The following is a 17,999-nucleotide window of genomic DNA, read 5'->3' as shown; positions in this document are numbered from 1 at the left end:
GAAGTGGTCAACACCATATTTTTTTGGAAATCGTTTTGCAAATGTGATTTTCAAAAATTTCTACACCACTTCAAGCAAGAAAGAAGTTGTGTTTAAACATAAAAATGGAAGGGCTTACTAATGACTGTATAAGTAATTTTGTGAGGGTGTACAATCTTTTACATCATTGGGAACTATTTATGTTTCAAATAATTACAGTTTTAGAAGTATAATTCTCTAACTGTAGGGTCACTGAGTTGCTGCCGTTGCATGTGCCTCTGCTGCTGTAATTGATCTGAGAGCTGCTAGAGCAGTTGTCTTTGGAAAACAGCAGAGTTCTTCAATTGGTAGGCCTAGGAAAAGAGAAGGATAACTGGTAAATAGAGAGTTTTATTAGGAAAAAAAGAAAGAAATAATTTGTTAGCTGAAGCATTACCTGTAATTCGCTTCCTTGGTGTGCTGCCACGTCCCCGGCTGACCGGCAAATTTTGTGTGTGTGTTATTACGGTTGTTACGCTTTGGAAATGTCAGCTAGTTTGTTAAAATGAATACACAAAACCAAATTCAGCAATCAGTATGGGAAACAAGGCAAACCAGTAATTTACATTTTAAGAGATTATTTTTTTCCCCAAAAACCAGCACAGATCTACTTGGATATAAAAGGAAAATATTTCTATTACTAATTTCCTTTTTTTTAATTGCACCGTTGCTTCACTTTAATAAGTGGTTCATTAACAACTCAAACTATCAGTTTAAGCCCAGTAAAAAGGCGACAGATTTGAGTAAATGTGGAAACAAGCTCTGGTGTATTTCTTGGTATGTATAAATCAATGTGACGGACTATCATAGCACACTTAATAATGTTGTTTCTTAGAGTAACTGACTTGGAAACCATAAGAAGGGCAAGGCTGTGCTGCATACCAATCTCTAATTAACCCTACACCCAGCGCAAAAAATATGAGGAGGAAGCAGAGTGTGTAATTCAAGTATGATGTGCAATATTGCTTTATTTTGTGTCCCAACCCCCCCTTTTGTTTTTTTTTCCCCCAAGTTAGCTGTCAAGTAATTTTGGGAAATCAAATGTAAGAGATCCCTTAGGGCTGAAGCTAGTCCTTAGTGCAGTCAGCTTGCAGCGTGCCTTCCCCTTCTGTTACACTTGCGTCTGAAAAATTTACTGTCAGCACAGTGTATTATCATCAGTCCTCAGTCTAATTCAGATTCGCAGTTAGCTGGGGCATGGGAACTGAATTAAGAATAAACCTCACTGTTAAGCATTATCCACAGCAGCACAGTTTATTTTTATAATTTATACTATTTTTAAAAGTAGAACTATCAGCAACATACCGATTTTCCTATACAGCTCTTTGGTTTACAGCACTAGTCTCATCTGACGTTCAGATTTCTCTTCAGAAGTGCAGAAACAGTTCATTGCAGTTGCATGCATCCCATATCATGATTAGGTTCATGTGCTTTACCAGTAAGACTGAAGAACTATAAAAAGCAGCAAACATTCAAGTGTTTGTGCCCTGGACCAAATTTTAATGCTTCTTGATAGCCTGTTAAGCAAGATCCACTTACAACCTGACAAATACTGGCAAATGCCAAACATTGCAAAACGCCAAGCAGTTACAAGCAGGATAAAAAATAAACCTTCCTAATAAGGGGCTGTCAAACAGAGTCAGGTCCAAACTCCAGCCCTACAGCCTAAACACACAAGATAGGCACTGAACTAAATGAACGCTCATACATATTGTGATAAGAATGTTTGTCATCGTGATATGTTTTCAAGTCAGCCACGAGGCACCTTCATTTACACTGGACCTTGCCTCTGAAGTTTTCAGATGTGAATAGTGACTTTGCTCTCAGGTTCCAGAATAAGAGAACTTAAAGAAATTCAATTTCAGAATGTTCTGGGAAATAGGCCCTTTTAAGGGTTTTGGTCTACTCTCAAGAAATAAGGCTTCCAAAATGAAGTCACATCAACACTGTGCACCTTAAGTTTATACTTGTTGACAACAATAGCCAAAAATACCCAAACCTGAAACATTTTAAATGTGAATAGGAGCAGGATATTGAATAGAGACCGTGCATCAATCTTCATGAAGATTGAGCTGTAGGTGAAGGGATTGAAATAAGTCCTTTCTCAATATTTATTGAAAACTATAGCTACAGTAATTTTTCATGACCTGTAACATAAAAGTGGTTTGATCAGTTTTCTCCAAAACTTCCTGTAAGCATTCTTTGCCTCAGGGCTAAATACAGGAAATTACAGCCCACACCAGTTTTCTAGGGAAAAAATATGTCACAGAGCTAAAATAGGTATTTATAAAGGAAGTTAGTTGCAAGTTGAATTCTGACTCCCTTTCAGGTATCCAAACAAGTTAGTACGAGATCAACTGAAAACAACAGACATGTCAAATTTGAAGTTTTAAGGCACAGCTGAGTGTCATAGCATGAGAATATAACTATTTATTCCACCTTGAGAGGGAAATGGTTTGCATTAGATAGGAAAAGGGTGTAGAGCTATTTGAATAGTGCAAGACAAAAAATGGTCTTGCCATGAAAGGTGTGTAACATATTGAGGCACCTTATTTGATTCATCAAGCAAGACAATTCTTCACATGCTTTGACAGATCTGAACTCTCGTCTGTGTGTCACTGCCCTGTACCACCTGGATCTTGAAACCTGTGTTCTACAAGAGGCTGGTAGGATTCGGGATGGTTGTGGGTTGAAACACCTAAGCGCTACAGTCTGCAGTACACCATGGTGCTAGATTTCTCTCTTTGTAGATGTTCCACTACTTTTCCTTTTATGTCATTTGTGTGTGAGGGAAAGAAAATGTTTTGTGATTGGAATAGGTGAAATTTGCCCAGAGAGGAGTCTCAGGTAAGATGTGAGGTGCCTGTTACCAACAATTCACTTAATACCAATCCAGTCTTGCTGAAACTTGAGGCACAGTGAGGCTGGAGTTCAGCAGCCGTGTGGAGGCTGGGAATAGATTCTCAGGTGTGTTCTTCTGATCTACCTGAATCCAACCTCTTGCCCATGTGGATGTGAGTGTTCCCAGACTACGGAACTTAAGTTTGTTTTCTTAATTTTGAATTATAATTTTCACTGTAATATCACAAATCACCTTGAATCTATTCATAGTTCAGGGATGCATTTTACACAGTATTGTAATTGTATTAATTAAAATCAATAGTAGCCTTTGGTGGAGTAGATAATAGCTAGATATGTTCAGGTTTTTGGTTATTCTTCTAGTGCCTTTTCCTCAACTTTAAAAGTTGTGAGACATTTTCCCAACCAAAGAAATGTATTAAATTACTGCAATATAATTTAAGTCCCCACCTAATTTCCTTTGCCATATTTGCTACAAACCAGGCTTTAATGTTAAATGACAGGAAGGTTAAATATACTGGAGAACTAAACGATTTGTTGAGAACAATGGAGAATGCTAGTTTTATGTACAGTGTCTATTTCATGTCCTGAAGTACATTTGTTTCCTTTCCAGAACATGATCCAAATCTATGGAACAAATCTAGTGCCAGGGTTTTTGTACACAGTCTAGAGCCCTGTGTGTTTTGAGGAACCAAAAGGGACAGAAGTATAAAATCCAGGAAGGTAGAAATGGTCTTGGTCAGATGAGTTTAAACCCTGTCCAGTTACCAGGGACAGTATGAAATAGCACAACATCAGGAATGAACCAGACTCTAAGAAATAGTTGAATTCTGGGCCCACTGTAGATGTCAGAGACATTTGGCACTTCCAAAACCTTGTTAATTGTATCTGTGAGGCTTGTACCAGCACATCCCGACCAAAAAAATTCAGCTGCCTTTGTTTAACATAAAGGAAAATATTCAGGGGTGACCTGCCTGTAGTAATCGTAGTCAACTATTAGATTCAGGATTAGAATACAACTAGCTTTTTACACATGCTATTTTTTTCTTCTAGAGTAATTTGCACTCAGCTTTCAGCTGACTTGATAAGAATTAAATACATGCTGGGACTTGTTCCTAATCAGTGTATCCCTCCTCTCCTTTTGTTTGGCTTGCATTTGTTCTCCATGCTTACCTCTTGTTGCATTTTCTTCTCTTTGGTTGTTGCAGGAAAAGTTTATTAAATGCAGCAAGTCATGCAGCATCCTTTTCAAATGGTTTGACATCAGATTTAGTTCTTGGGCCATTCAGAATAGATGGAAGCTCTCAGCTATTGACTACTCTTCAACATGTATGAAAAATCTCGTCCTGGAACATGTTAGCCACAGGAGGCAGCTGCCTCTCAGCATTCTGACACCTGTCATTACAGACCTTTAATCTGTTAATCTGTTACAGGATTAAAACCATGATTTAAACTAGCACTGGAAATGGGCAAGAGGCAGTGATGGAACCTGTGCGTTAGTCATGTTATCTCCGTGCTATTCAGAGGAGGGGAATATTGTAATCTGTATAAGATGGGGCTCTTATCTTTGGGAGCAGTAAACTACCAAAGATAATCCAACCTGAGGAGGAAAAAAATACATAATCTCATTTAAATAGTTATTAATTCAAGTAGTAGCATAAAAGCTCAAATGACAAGAAGTACCATCCTTTCAGAAAAGAAGAGAGAGATAAGTAGATCTGTCTTTTGTCTAGGGGCTTGGAGCTGAACATCCCCTCTGTTTCAGGAGAACACATGTGTGCAGGTTTACTTTTAGTCATGTAAATACCTGTAACTACAGCATTTTCCAGAACCGAGTCCCATATATCTACTTAATTAGGCTACGCTTTTCCCAGACAGGTCAGTTTTCTTCCAAGTACTTTGATTCATCACAGGAAAGATTTAGGAATTGAACGTGCATAGGACTGTTCTCACCACTTCACGTGTTTGGTTGTTGTTCTTCAGGGATGGGATCTTTTGCATGCAAGATGAAAAGTAATGCTGGTTTAGGCATCTAACTCGTTTACTTTTCCTCTGCAAAATGCATTTTTAAACATCATGTTTACCTTGAGCTTCCACTTAATGGAAGTTACAAATGTGTCTTTTACAAAGCAACAGGCTGAGGAACGGAACAAGTAGTTGCTCATCTACACAGCAAATCAGTGCCTAAGAATAAAAACACAAGACCCGTCCCTTCTGGTCTGATACATTTGTCTTTTTTTTCTACTTACACAGGGAAACATTTAAAAATGGTAAAGGGCAGGATAAGAAATAAATGCTTCAGGAAGAGGAACAGCAAATAGTGGTTCTTTGAGTTCTAATATTTTGAGTTATTTTTAAGTTATTTTCTCACATTCAAAGGGATCCAAACCATTAATATGTGGTCATCCAGGTTTTGGAAGACTCCTAGAATTTTAAACAAGTGCACTGAAAGTTTGTGTTTGTAAACATTTATTTTCTTGAACTGAAAAAGGCTTGCATCAGCACACATTGTACAGCCTTGCAAATTACACAAATTGAAAAAAGTTCGTTTCATTTATGTGCAATGAATCTTTAATGTCCAGTGAGCATCTGCAAATGATGAAAACTTAAACCATTAAAAAGGTTTCCAGCACTTATCAAACACAATTATCTTAGCGTGAAAAGGAAGAGAAAGAGATCCATACTGGTGGGAACACAATTAAAGTGCAAACATTTTGTCACTTGTGAAGATACATTTTAGTTTCTTCACACTTTTGCTAAAAAGAAGAAATATTAAAATGTGATTCAGTGAACATTCTTTGTAACCTATTCATATTCCTCTTTAAATAATTACTAAACTTGCTGGATCAGAAGCAAATCCTTCAAGGGTACTACCTACTTGTAATTTCTTTTGACATTGCTTGAATGAATCTCAAAAGAAAACAACAATCTAAGGAGTTAGTTACTAAAATTACTTTTTTTAACCAAAAAAAAAATTAAAAAAAAGAAAAACACAAGGAACAAAGAACAGGTTAACTTGAAGATGTGGGGTAGTTTATTAGAAAATGAGTGTAATTTCTTGAAAATGGTTCTCTTTTCCCCTCCACCAATCCTCAGGTTCCTGCCTTGGAATGGACAGCTGTGTGCTGGCTGTGAAAAGGGATTATAAAATACAAATCTGAATATGGATTTTTATGAACATTTGCTGTACAATAGAACTTTGGATCTGATACAAGAATTCAAAAATATAAAACAAAACTACTATAAAAGTAGGGGGCATTTCAACAGCATTCCTTGTAGAAAGCTGCCTGTCTCGAAGATGATTCCTTGCTATTGTCTGGGATTAACTCTATTTTTTTTTTTTCTTCATCTTGCTGGATCACTGGGTTATTTATTCTTCAATGGCTAATGTCATATGACAAAACATCCCAGGAGTCTCTATGAAGAGAACAGAAACCCCCTAACATCAAGCCAATCAAGGACAGGAGGACATGGAAGTAGTAAAGGCTGAGCGTCCACTGCTGTAACTGCTACTGAGAACTAGCCCTTTCCAGAACATGAAAGTCGTAGTGCTTCTTGCTTGTTCTCAGCCTGAACTTGTTCACTGAGGTACTGCTTTGTTTCTTCAATGCATTCTGAGCAGCTGACATTGTAGGGAACGTAGCTAGAACCGTGTAAGTGGAAGCCAAGTCACTAGGTTTGGGTGGCTCAGTGTTGACGCTACTGTCGCCGCTGCCACAGTACCGACGATGGTGCTGCTGCTGTGTCTGCAGACACTGCGAATCCCTTAGCCACCGAATCTTGGCACCGACTTTTAAAAGTTCTCCAAAGAGTTTTTCTGCTTCCGTACGAGTTATGCCTTCTGGCAGTTCAGTAATTTCTAGAACTTTTCCCACAGCTGAAACAAGAAAAACATTCAATCAAAATTGGTCATTGTACAATGATATGACAAACACAATGGAAAAAATGAGTTATTTCATACTTGTATCTCCAGTTAGTTGACATGAAATACATGGGCATTCCATTTCTGCTATTCTAAAGAGCCTTTTGCTTTCACATTTAGTACTGCTTAAAGCTACAAGCATGCAAATAAAAGCTGAGAATACAAAGAGGACCCTCAAAAGAAAGAGGGAAAAATAAAATAATCCACACCTAATTTTGCAGTAGGTTTGAGAACACACTATAACATCTGACTGGCTTTGCCTGTTAACTCTTTACACGTCACCGTGCTAAAAAACTAGTCCGTCTGCCCTCTCTCAAAAAATTCTCTCCAGTAAATTGTTAGAAAAAGCTGATCTATCTGCAACTTTCTGCAAAGAGTTGATAGTAGGTAACACTTGCAATGAAAATTACTTTCGGTAAAGATATGAAAACAGATGATGTCTGGTTTTATTTGGATGATATCTTTATCGGCCTCAAGGAGCTAATCTGTGGAAGCACAAACTAAGTTGTGGTTCATGTTTGATTTCACATTCCATACAAGTAAAAGGAAGCAGAGTTATGTATATTTAATATAACAAGATTTAATGTAAAATATGATACAACTTATATCCAATAAACTGAAAAACTTGCTTTTCCTTTTAGTACTGTCCAGTTCTGATCTTCTCTGGTCTTTTCTCTAGACTTCACAACTAGACTTTTCTCATTTAACCTCCCTCTTCCCCTCTTGTCCTAATCAAGTCTCCCTTCTCCATCCTTATGTTTCCAGAGTTTGCCATCTCCGTTTCTGTCCAATTACTCTTTTCATTCTGGCCCTTTTCTCACCTGTGCTTTTCTTATTACATTCCCAGCCCATCACCACAATTGATTTTGTTGGAGGACTGTGTCAATCGGCAATTCTATACCTGGTTCTCCTGCACAGAGATCTGCTGACGCAGCCTTCTTTGCTGGCTTCTTCCCCCTGTTGCCATGTCTGTTTCCAGGCTGACACTGGAACGATTGACAGAAATGATGTACTTTAATGACAGTGCACCAGCATTTTAACATTTCTAGGTTAGCTCAGTGAAAAACAGTGTAGAGGAATGTCTCCGTGCTACCATGGTATAGAAAAGATGTTCATGTACGATTTAAATCTTGGAGTTTAGCAATCGTGCAGTCATTCAATGCTTGGCTTCAGAAGAAGTGAAGGAAATGATGAAAAAAAATCACCTTAAATCTTAGAACATGACCCCTCTACCCAACACCCCCCCATCCATCACATCTTCTGTCTGATCTCGGGTAGAACTGAGCAAGGTAGAGGGTCTGTGTGTCTGTCCCCAAAATTAAACAGATCGCAAAACATTTTAGCTTTGCTAACAGTAATGTTTTGGTTTTCTTATAAGAAACAAACTCTTTGTTTAGAAATGCCCACATGTATTTTCTATTTTTTAAAAAAATCGTTATCCAAATAAAACAAAATCCTTTTAGCAAACATTCTGCCTGTGATTTTTGGAACTGTTGGCAAATTGCTTTTGAAAAAATAATCTATAATCTACACTGCGCCAAAAGCTAAATTTCAGGAAAATATTTCTCACTTCGTTTGTTTTTTTTTAATACAATGAACAAGAACAACGGGAAGTATCAACACAGAATAAAACCATTACTGGAAAGCAAGCACCTTCCACTCAATTACTTTTCTAATGTCATCACCCATTCCCCCATTCACACTGGTTTCAATAAGCAGTCCTGAATTGTTTTTTCAGTGCTGCCAGGAGACTGTTCTCTTTAATACCTGTTGGCTTGTTACTTGTCCACGTAACAAAGATGGTGGATTGTATTGCAGGGGTTGGCCAAGCAATGGGTATCTGGCATCTCCTTAAAGAGAAAGGTAATTAGAAGGGTTTTTCTGTTACATGGCATCTTACTCCAAGTTCTTCTTACAAAGTATATCTTCCACAGAAAAGAAAGCAGAATAACCATGCACAAAGTGCTGCATTTGGCTAAGCTAACAAAATAACATTGGGCATGATTAAACAAATATAAGTCAGTCACATCCTGATCACAAGGTGAAGACGTGTAAGCTTTCTTGCATCTAAAGGACTACACTGAAAAATATGCAAGGTTTTTCTTCACTGCAGTCTTCTCTAAATCCTCTCATTTCAAAATGAGCTTAAGGCTAAAGCTCTTCTCAGTGTACTAATGTAGTAATTTTCATGGTTATATCCCTCATTAGTGCCAGGTATGTCTTCACATTCTTATTTGCTCCAAGGATCCACAAAGAGAATGGAACAGAAGTTTTTAGCAATCACAGAAGATTAAGAAAGTTGAGAGGTTTACTACTTTACAACAAGCAACGTGGAATTTTTACAATAACATTGGAATACAAAGCAATGACAGATTATGCAGAAGACACCACAAAGACGAGAAAATAAGGTTTGCTTTTTCAATAAGGAAGACATACAGAATTTTCTTTAATTTTGCTGTAAAGTAAATCCTTCTGTAAAATAGACCCATTAATTCTGAGTTTGGTAACTACAATCACAAATGGTGTCTTTGCTCACTAACAAAGGCAGGTTTTGTCATTTGCTTTTTAAACACTACCAAGTATCACATCTCAGTGAAAATCCTCTATTTTCTGTTAACATGGCAGCAGAGGACTGAAATTCTACAATGAATTTTTTCTGTCTTTGGGTGGCTACTATCTGAAATATGAATTAAAGTAGCAACTGTATTGGCTAGAGGCTCTAGTCCCATCATGCTACTTTTTCTCCAAAGGAATGAAGAATTCTCACTGAGGCAGTGGTTTGATTCAGTGCATCACCAACTAATAAGTGCATTTGTCAGAACATTATTGTCAGCATCCCATTTCTGTATCCTTTCCCTCAAAACACATTATATGCCCAACTAATATATTAAGATCAGCTAGTCCCACATTATTTATTGTATCTCTGTAGCTCTAAAATTATATCCATTGTGAGAGTGTGTGCCAAGTTCTTGATTTATGGTTAAAACTTGAAGCTATCAGTGGATAATTTTGATGATCCTGCTTCAACAGCATTGTACTAGAGTGACCTACAATTTGTCAGAAAATCCTCATATAACTTGTATTTTAAAACATTCAAATAAAAACCATTTTAGGTAACTAAAAACATACCTTGTCCAGGGACAAAAGGTCTAGAAAACTGGGACACAATGGAAAGAGGTGTTAACGTGGGACGGATGTTCTTCATGTTCGATAGCTGAGCTGGTGCTGGTGATGGGGCTGGTGAGGCGACAGGACTACCTAGTTGAGGACTATGCTGCAACTGGAACAAACAACAAGTTAGTGGTTTAAAAGGGACCTAGTTGAACAAGCCAGACAACACCCACAGCATTCACAGACTTAAGTTAAAATAGCTAGATTAACTACTAACACAGCAGATTTTTATTCCCCAAAGAGAACTTTTGGGGAAAAAAAAAAAAACAAAACACATGCAAAGATGCAATATATGCAAGTTATCAAGTCATCCTGGAAAACAAAACAACAAACTCATACCTGTGCAGCACTGTCTAAAGTGCTAAGTTCTGTGGACTTCTGCCCCCTTTGATGATCACAGTAATATTTATTCTGTTTCCATTGTGGCGGTGAATGGTTCCGGGGCTGAGGACTGTTGGGTATATTTAGCTGCATCATCACTACTCCTCCACCTGGTGGTGGTGCTACTGCTACAAGACAAGAAATCAGCGGGATACAGTTAGTTCAGCATCCATTTCAATTTTCACTTTAGCAGAAAAGGCATGAATATACAAACAAAACGCAACAACAACAAAAACCCACCCAAAACACCCAAAAACACCCAAACAGGGAAATAACAAATGTTTTGCTAAACAACCTGCTGAATTCTAGAAAACTGGAGCAGTATCTTATGTACAATTATATTCCCAGTATCAGATAAATTTGCAATAGTTAACTTCTAGAGGGCTTTCCAGAAGCAGAAAAGTGCATCACTGAAACTTATTATTATTTCTTTCAAAAATGTTATCAATATTTAAAAGTAGTTGAAAGTATTCAACATTCACCGTGGTTACTGTCAGAGCAATGCGCCGAAGAACTCGGGATATTAAGCAACACTGTGCTTTATTTAAAACCAGAAGTTTCCTAGCTAGTTTTACATGATGTACAGCAATACAGACTCAAAATGTGTTCTCTGATATGACAGCACACGTCAGGAAGACGCAGAATCAATCTTGAGTCTGAGGCAAAATTATCCTCATGTAGACGTTTTATATAGGAACATTTTTCTAGGTGGAGACTGCAAATTGATCCCCGCATCCTGTACCACTTTTCCACCATGGTAGCTACAGAAATGCGAAGCCGGGGAGGACGCCTGAACAGCCAAGTTCCATAAGGTTTTGCATGAGGAGCTGTGCTGAGAGGCTGCCCGAGAGGGAAGCTGCCTTCCCCCTTTGGCCTGGCTCTGTCCCAGGTAATTTATATGATGTCCTGTTTACTTGCAAATGGTTGTTTGCAATTTCCTTCTCTGTGCTACCCACTGTTTTTACCATTTCTCAGAAACCACAATTAAAACACACGGTTTAAACATAATCATCCACCTTTAAAGGAGGAGTCTACAATCTTCTCGATTTACTACCTACGTCATTGCATCAGTTAGGAACAATTGGATATACATTATAAAATGCATTCATCTTGTTTTTTTTTAAAACAGGCTACTGTTTCACTACCCCAGGCTCCACAAAAAACACCCAGACTCCTTCAGAAAACAAACAACGTAGATTAATTACCTCATAATATTAAACCTATATATTAGCTCTTGTAAACTGTGTTCTGAAATATTTACTATATTGGTATTTATAAAAATAAAGCTCACGTCTGTTTTCACACGCCACTGAGGATGCTGTTTATACACCTTTTAAAAATTACCTAAATATTTTGCAGATTGAAACATTCTGAACCTGATTTAAGTGTGTCTGCTAAGCGACACTCTTACCTGAAGACGGCTGCCTCAGAGCTGCCCTCATGAATTTGGCTACTGTTTCACTTATGTTCCACGTCATCATTTTTAAAGTTGCAATAATAGCAATTCAGGTGAAGGATTATGAAAAAACGTATTTGCAGAGATGGCACTCAAGTTGTTTTTTCTAGCAGTTAGCCATGAAATCAAACAGGATAATTTACAACGGATATCTAGACAGAATGGCTTAGATGGAAGTCCCAATAAAATATACCTTTTATTGGCTGCATGATGGAAAGACCAGTGGACAAACTTTTAGATGATGAGGGTGGAGACACTATGCTGTAGTGCACAATGGACGCAGCCTGTTGGGGCTTTGACTTTGATGAAGGTGGCAATAATGTAGGAGGTGATGGCTTCTGACTTGAATGGTTGCTATAAACTATGAAAGTAAAAGCAGTAAATAAGGCTACCATAAAAACAAAACAAAAATACCCCCACACAGCTCAGGAGTATTTCATTTAGGTTTTCAGCAGGTCAAAAAAATACCTCTCCTCTCTATCTAAACCCAGAATGCTCAGAGTTTTCACCCTCTTCTGTGGAACGCTTCAGAAAAATCACTGCTCCTCCTCCATTAAGTGAAGTCTAGAGTAGAAGAGCCAAGCGTACTGCTTCAAAAATGTGCCTTGCTCTTGTTTGATCAAATGTAAACCCAGTTCTCAAATGTTTCAGACCCATGTAGCTTCTTCAGGAAAAGACAGAAGTCATTCTGCTGAAAATGTATGGTTCCCATGTCTTGTCTTGACTCACAAGCAGACGTGCAAGTCATTATAGTGTATTTTACTTATTCTAAGACAGTAACTTGAGAACCTTCAGTGATAAATTGAGATGTCAAGTTAACCTGCCTCCAATATAACTTCAACAATGGAACACAGAAGGAAATAAAATATAGCAGCTAATTCTAAATAAAAACTTTACTAGCAAATATCCAATCACCCAGCACAATAATAGCTAGATATTTTTGAGGTCTTTCAATAAAAACTTGATTTCCCCAACCTGCACACTGCTGTCCTTGAAGCTGCTGTGAGTTGCATGGTGATGATGTTCTAGGAAACTGTATCTGCTCCGATCCAGGAGGCTGCAAATATCCTACTGATGAACTGTAGTAATAATAAAAAAAAAAGAACATGACTAACAGGCATTTATGCTACACTCATTTATTTAATCATGACTACTGCGTTTGCTGTCTACACGTACTGCAAATCACTGAGACGGTTAATTTTAAAATCAATAATATTCCCACCTACCCTCAAGTCTACTCATTCTTCAGAAGACTGGAGTTTCACATCTCTTCTTTGGGAAAGACTTATGCCCTGCATACATTAAGCAGCTGTACTAATTCACCTATTTTGATGTACTATTCTTGTGTCAATAGTGCTATGTCAGTATAAAGACGTGTATGAATAGAATAACAATAAAAAGACAATTTGTTGTCTTGCCCAATTAACCAGCATTAGGTCTCAGTTAAATGATCACCACAGAACCTTTCACGAGGATTTTGGATCCATTCCGTCAGCAGGAGGGTGGCCCCGTGCAGCTCAGCCGGCTTATTGAGCACACCAAACACGCCAACTCTGCTTCAGCCACAAGTAACACAGCTTAGAGAGATTATTGCCTTTCCTTGGCTTTACCAAATAGGGTTGGACTTATCATTTTTACCTGTTGTCACAAGTTTGTTCCATTCTTTGCCCCACAGTGCAGTTCTATAATTTTAAAAATTCCCTTTCATTAAGGCAGACAAAACTCATCAAAAATGAAACCAGATGGTTTTATATCTGTATGGGATGTGTGCTCTCACGCAGCTTCTCATCTGTCTACTGATGACAGTTTTCAATAGTGACCTGTAGGTTTGAGACGACTGAGTTCCTACAGAAGAGCATTCTGCTTTCCTTGTCAAAGTACTGCAATGTAACTATTTTGATAAAAGCAAGATGCTGTCATTAGTTGCTAGTCTGCTCTGAATTCCAAACAAACATTTCCCTGTTCAAAAGAGAGGGACACTCTAAATGACGCAAGAGATCAAGCAACAAAACTTACTTCAAAAAAAGTCTGGGATTATGTTTACCTACGGCTTCACTGAACCTCAAATATAACTACAGATGGAAAGGATAAAAAGAACCTTCAGACACAAAGAACAAGAACTCACGTTTAAATAGATAAAGCCATGCAGCAATGGCACAAATGCTATTTAAGTCACTGCGCTCACAGAAGGATGAAGCAAGCATCATACTGTTGATGCTCGTTTAAAAGCTGCAAGCAAGGTATTTTTAAATGATGCACTTTTGTAAGTTCAAAAAACTGAAGAAAAATTTGTAACATGCATTAATCCTAATGAATTCTTTTAGGTATCTGCCTATGTGTTCTCTCACACATACTGACATTGTGTTGGGGACACAGCTGTATACGCAGGGAGGTCTGTATATGTAGACCAATTTGCTGTTACCAAGGTAGATAAAAAGTTATTTATCAAACAAAAGCCAAGCACAGGAAAAAGTTCCTCTGCTTGTTTCATAGCCAGCTTTGCACCAGCAGGCCTCCTTAGCTATCTGGACAAAATAAGCTGTGCTCCTTCCACACAAAGCTCCAAAAAAGAATGTCAGTCTTTTTCTGGGATTCAAATTGTCTTTTCTCTATAATTTATAAAGCATTGTCTGTGACAAAACCAGTGACTATGGATATTCATCTTAAATGTTACTGCATAAAGGCCCTGCTACAGAACACACTGGTGTTTCATGTGTAGAAAAGGAATGCTGAAATCTTAAGACTTGGGACTGTAGTAAAGCATTGCTGAAAGTGATATAGAAACAGTGTTTTACAGTCTAAGAAGTATGTCCCAATTAACACAGTACTGGGCTTTTTTGTTAATTCCAAAAAAAGACCAAAAGAGATATTACAGTGTCTGTCGGTCTGCCTTTAAAATGCATTTTAATATATGCAGTACTATAGCAGATCCTGTCAGTTATTACAAGACAATTAAGCCTAATTGCTGAGAAATCAAATAACTGAGTTCTACTCACCTTAAATTATTCTGCTGACCTGACGGAATGACACTGTAGTAAACCGGCATTCCTGTTGTGGGCAACCCTTGATTTGACTGGCTGGGAATTATCACAGGCTGTTGATACGTCTGCTGGGGCACTGCTTGGGAACCTTGAGGCACCGAAACCTAAAATTGAGAACACATTAAGATTTTCTTCTGCAGAGAATATTTCTTACTGCCTCTTGACCATCACCTAATTTATATAAGAATTTTTTAAAGAAACAGAAACTGAAAGATCTGCTGGAGGTCTCTAAATCCAGCAGACTAGTGACAGCAGTAGTTGAAATAATAGCGCTTTATTACAAAAACTTTATCTTCCCCCAAAATGGAACCGTTGGTTCCAAGGGACTCCATAAATGAAGAAAATATATTTTTCTCTACAACAGAAAGCGGGCTGGTGGCAGGGAAATCTAATGAGCTCTGTCTTTCCTTCCCATCCTTTGAATCACAGCACTTGGCATTCAACAGTAGAATTTGTACACTTGTGACAGATTTTCTTCTCACTTTAATTGTGGTGGGGTTTTGGTTCGGTTTTGGTTTTTTTAATTTCTGCCCCAAAGTCACCTTTGACACCTGCCTGCAGCTTTCTACCATTTACAGAGCAATGCACTTAAAAAAATATATCACTCAAACACACAGAAGAGTGATTGGAAAGTTGTGAATAAATACGCACCTGATAAGATGGCACTGAAGGATATGGAACAATCACACCTTGAATTTGATTCCCAATGTTGTTGTGTTGGCCACTGACTAGATTTTGATTCTGAGGCTGCTGAACTCCAACTAAACCTTGGTAGTTTTGCTGTTGATTTGGCAAAACCTGGTAACCTGAAATTATACATTTAAATCTTATTTTGAAATAATGAACACATTTTATACAGAGTTGCCTATGTGAAAATGTATGTGCAGCATTTTTCAATGGCTCTTTAAATCTGGCAACTTATCATGCATATAAAAAGACGCCAACAGATTTATTCATTTGGATCCAGCACGAAATACTGTACATACTATTTGCAATTCTGCTCTCACATGCTTGCAGTATTTCTTTACGCTGTAGTGAGCTGCATGCATTAACACCTTGATTTGATAGGTGAAAGCTGAAAGCATTTGAACAAAGCATGCTGGATAATACCAAAACCAATTAGTTATCCATTATTATGAACAAGGCCATTCTAGGTTCATCAGTTTTGAAATTCTAGTTATACTGAATTCTATTAGTACCTCAGGTGCCCTAGGGATTAGAATACCTTGACTATGTTTCAAAACTGAATTCTACTTCAAAAATAATTGTGTAAGGCATGTGTGCAAATCTTTTTTAAAAGGGCAATTTGTACAGAATCTGTAAAGCTAAAAAACTGAGAACTGAGAAAAATCTTCCAAATAAAAGCAACGTTCATATCCAGTGGAAGGCATTTTGTATTCAGTTATCTTGGGGGAAAAACAAAAGATGTTCATATTGACCACTCTATAGTGCCTCTACAACAATTTATTATTGCTTAAACTGGTATCCTCTGCTATCTTTCAAAAAAGGCCTAAGATAACCCCAAACAAACAAACCCCAAGCATGAGTGCCAAACAGGAAATCTGTGCATTTATTAGGTCCAACCTTAACTCTTGCCTTTTTAAATTTTATTTTTAAAGTGTATCGTAGGTAACTGCTGCCAAGATCAAAGCACATATAGAACACAAGTTCTTTTTGTCATATTCTATCGTATAGGAATGTGCTACTTACAACATCAGCAAAACCCCATAACTATCAGTGTTTCTGAGACAGAGCCGGTTATCGCTCCAGAACAACAAAACTGGGCTTGTCAAGAAGCACTGATGGCAAAAAGGGCCTGTATTTAACTTGGACATGTTCACATCCTACTGACCGTGACCTTCCCCGCGCTCCCTACCTTGGTATGGAACTACAACAACGCAAATATAGCTGCAAAAACTCGCTTGGACTTCTTTTAAACTGTGTTTAAAAAATTGCATTGTGTATTTTGAGAATAATTAGTTGACACAAAAGCCTTTTTGTAAACAAACCCCTCCAGTGTTCATTGATTACATACATACAGGGCACAATGAACCTTGTGAATTAACACTCTCAGCTGTCTGTCTCTAGAGAAATTGCCACAATGAAGACTAAAACAAGACTGTTAATATAATCAAATATTCCTTCAGAAAATTAAAGAGGTCTAAACCATGAGAGCTATTCATTTCAAACCCACACCACACTAAATATTTTCAGAGTACTATACAAACTTTGAACAAGGCATGCTGGAATCAGGATTAGTAATGAGAATTTTTAATAACTCTAAAGTTTGAACTGTGCACAAAAATCCATCTCGTTTCTGTAATAAACAAAATTCTTAAATGTAATTTGTTACAAAATGATCTATAGCACCTAAAAAGCAGCAGAATGCAAAGCTGCAGTATGTGACAGATACAATCAATACAGCTGCAATCTAACCCCTTCATTTCTCAGAAATTGCAATGTAGCTGTGAATATTTTTCAGCTTTTTCTGGCACTTCCAGAGACAGGCATAATCAATTTTGCAAGCAGAGAGAACTGGAACAATATAAATTGACTGCCAAGAAGGTTCCCCGCAGCGTTCCAAAGAATGCTCTATTTTTAGCTTCACAATTTCACCTCTGCATAGAGAGTGGTCTGAGAGAAATGCAGCACTCAGCAGAAAACCCACACCTGCTGTAGCAGATTGGCTCATTACACAGAAATACTCTGAAACAGCAGATAAGAAAAGAAGCACGCTTCTTAATATTTACGTAATTAAAAAGAAATCACTGTTAATATCAGAAAGGTTAACTTATGGAATATAGAAATGCATTTTCTAAATAACACATTAAGAGGGAGGAGCAACCTTTATTCAAGAGCAGAAAAGCGAGGCCAATCACTCGGGTAACAAGCTATGAGTATAGCTTGATTACTACTATTACAACTACAGCTATTAATACAATGGAAGAGTTTTGTCACTGGCCAGTGTGAAGCAGAAGCTGGTTGAATTTCAGCTGATGTTCCTACTGTAACTGTAGTTCAAGTAAGATTTTTCCTCAACCAGGTCTCATGGTAACTGGGCCCTCGTTAGAATGGCAATGAGAAATGCCTTTTTCTTAGGGTTTTCTTCTCCCAAAAATCTATCAGACAACCACAGCATTTTTATTAAAAG

General features: G+C 37.7%; 1 protein-coding gene across 14 annotated transcripts in view; it reads right to left on the bottom strand.

Moving 5' to 3' along the window:
- Nucleotides 1-5,888: 5,888 nt before the first annotated feature.
- The window catches only part of R3HDM1 (R3H domain containing 1), a 47,475-nt gene continuing 35,364 nt past the window's right edge, over nucleotides 5,889-17,999 (bottom strand). For 9 of the 14 annotated variants that reach the window (XM_082056524.1, XM_082056530.1, XM_082056535.1 and 6 more), the window contains 9 exons: nucleotides 15,500-15,654; nucleotides 14,804-14,952; nucleotides 12,783-12,886; nucleotides 12,001-12,168; nucleotides 10,310-10,479; nucleotides 9,929-10,079; nucleotides 8,567-8,649; nucleotides 7,701-7,785; nucleotides 5,889-6,754 (listed from right to left, as the gene is read on the bottom strand). In XM_082056524.1, coding sequence (XP_081912650.1) covers nucleotides 6,387-6,754; nucleotides 7,701-7,785; nucleotides 8,567-8,649; nucleotides 9,929-10,079; nucleotides 10,310-10,479; nucleotides 12,001-12,168; nucleotides 12,783-12,886; nucleotides 14,804-14,952; nucleotides 15,500-15,654 — 1,433 coding nt within the window. In that variant the 3' untranslated portion in view covers nucleotides 5,889-6,386. The remainder of the gene's footprint in view (nucleotides 6,755-7,700; nucleotides 7,786-8,566; nucleotides 8,650-9,928; nucleotides 10,080-10,309; nucleotides 10,480-12,000; nucleotides 12,169-12,782; nucleotides 12,887-14,803; nucleotides 14,953-15,499; nucleotides 15,655-17,999) is intronic. The other 5 variants (XM_082056537.1, XM_082056526.1, XM_082056527.1 and 2 more) reach the window with 2 other exon arrangements.

Source organism: Streptopelia decaocto (genome assembly GCF_964273445.1).
Source record: "Streptopelia decaocto genome assembly, chromosome: 6".
NCBI classification, from domain to species: domain Eukaryota; kingdom Metazoa; phylum Chordata; class Aves; order Columbiformes; family Columbidae; genus Streptopelia; species Streptopelia decaocto.
Note: the sequence above shows the minus strand (reverse complement) of the source record. Positions and strands in the feature narration are given on the sequence as shown.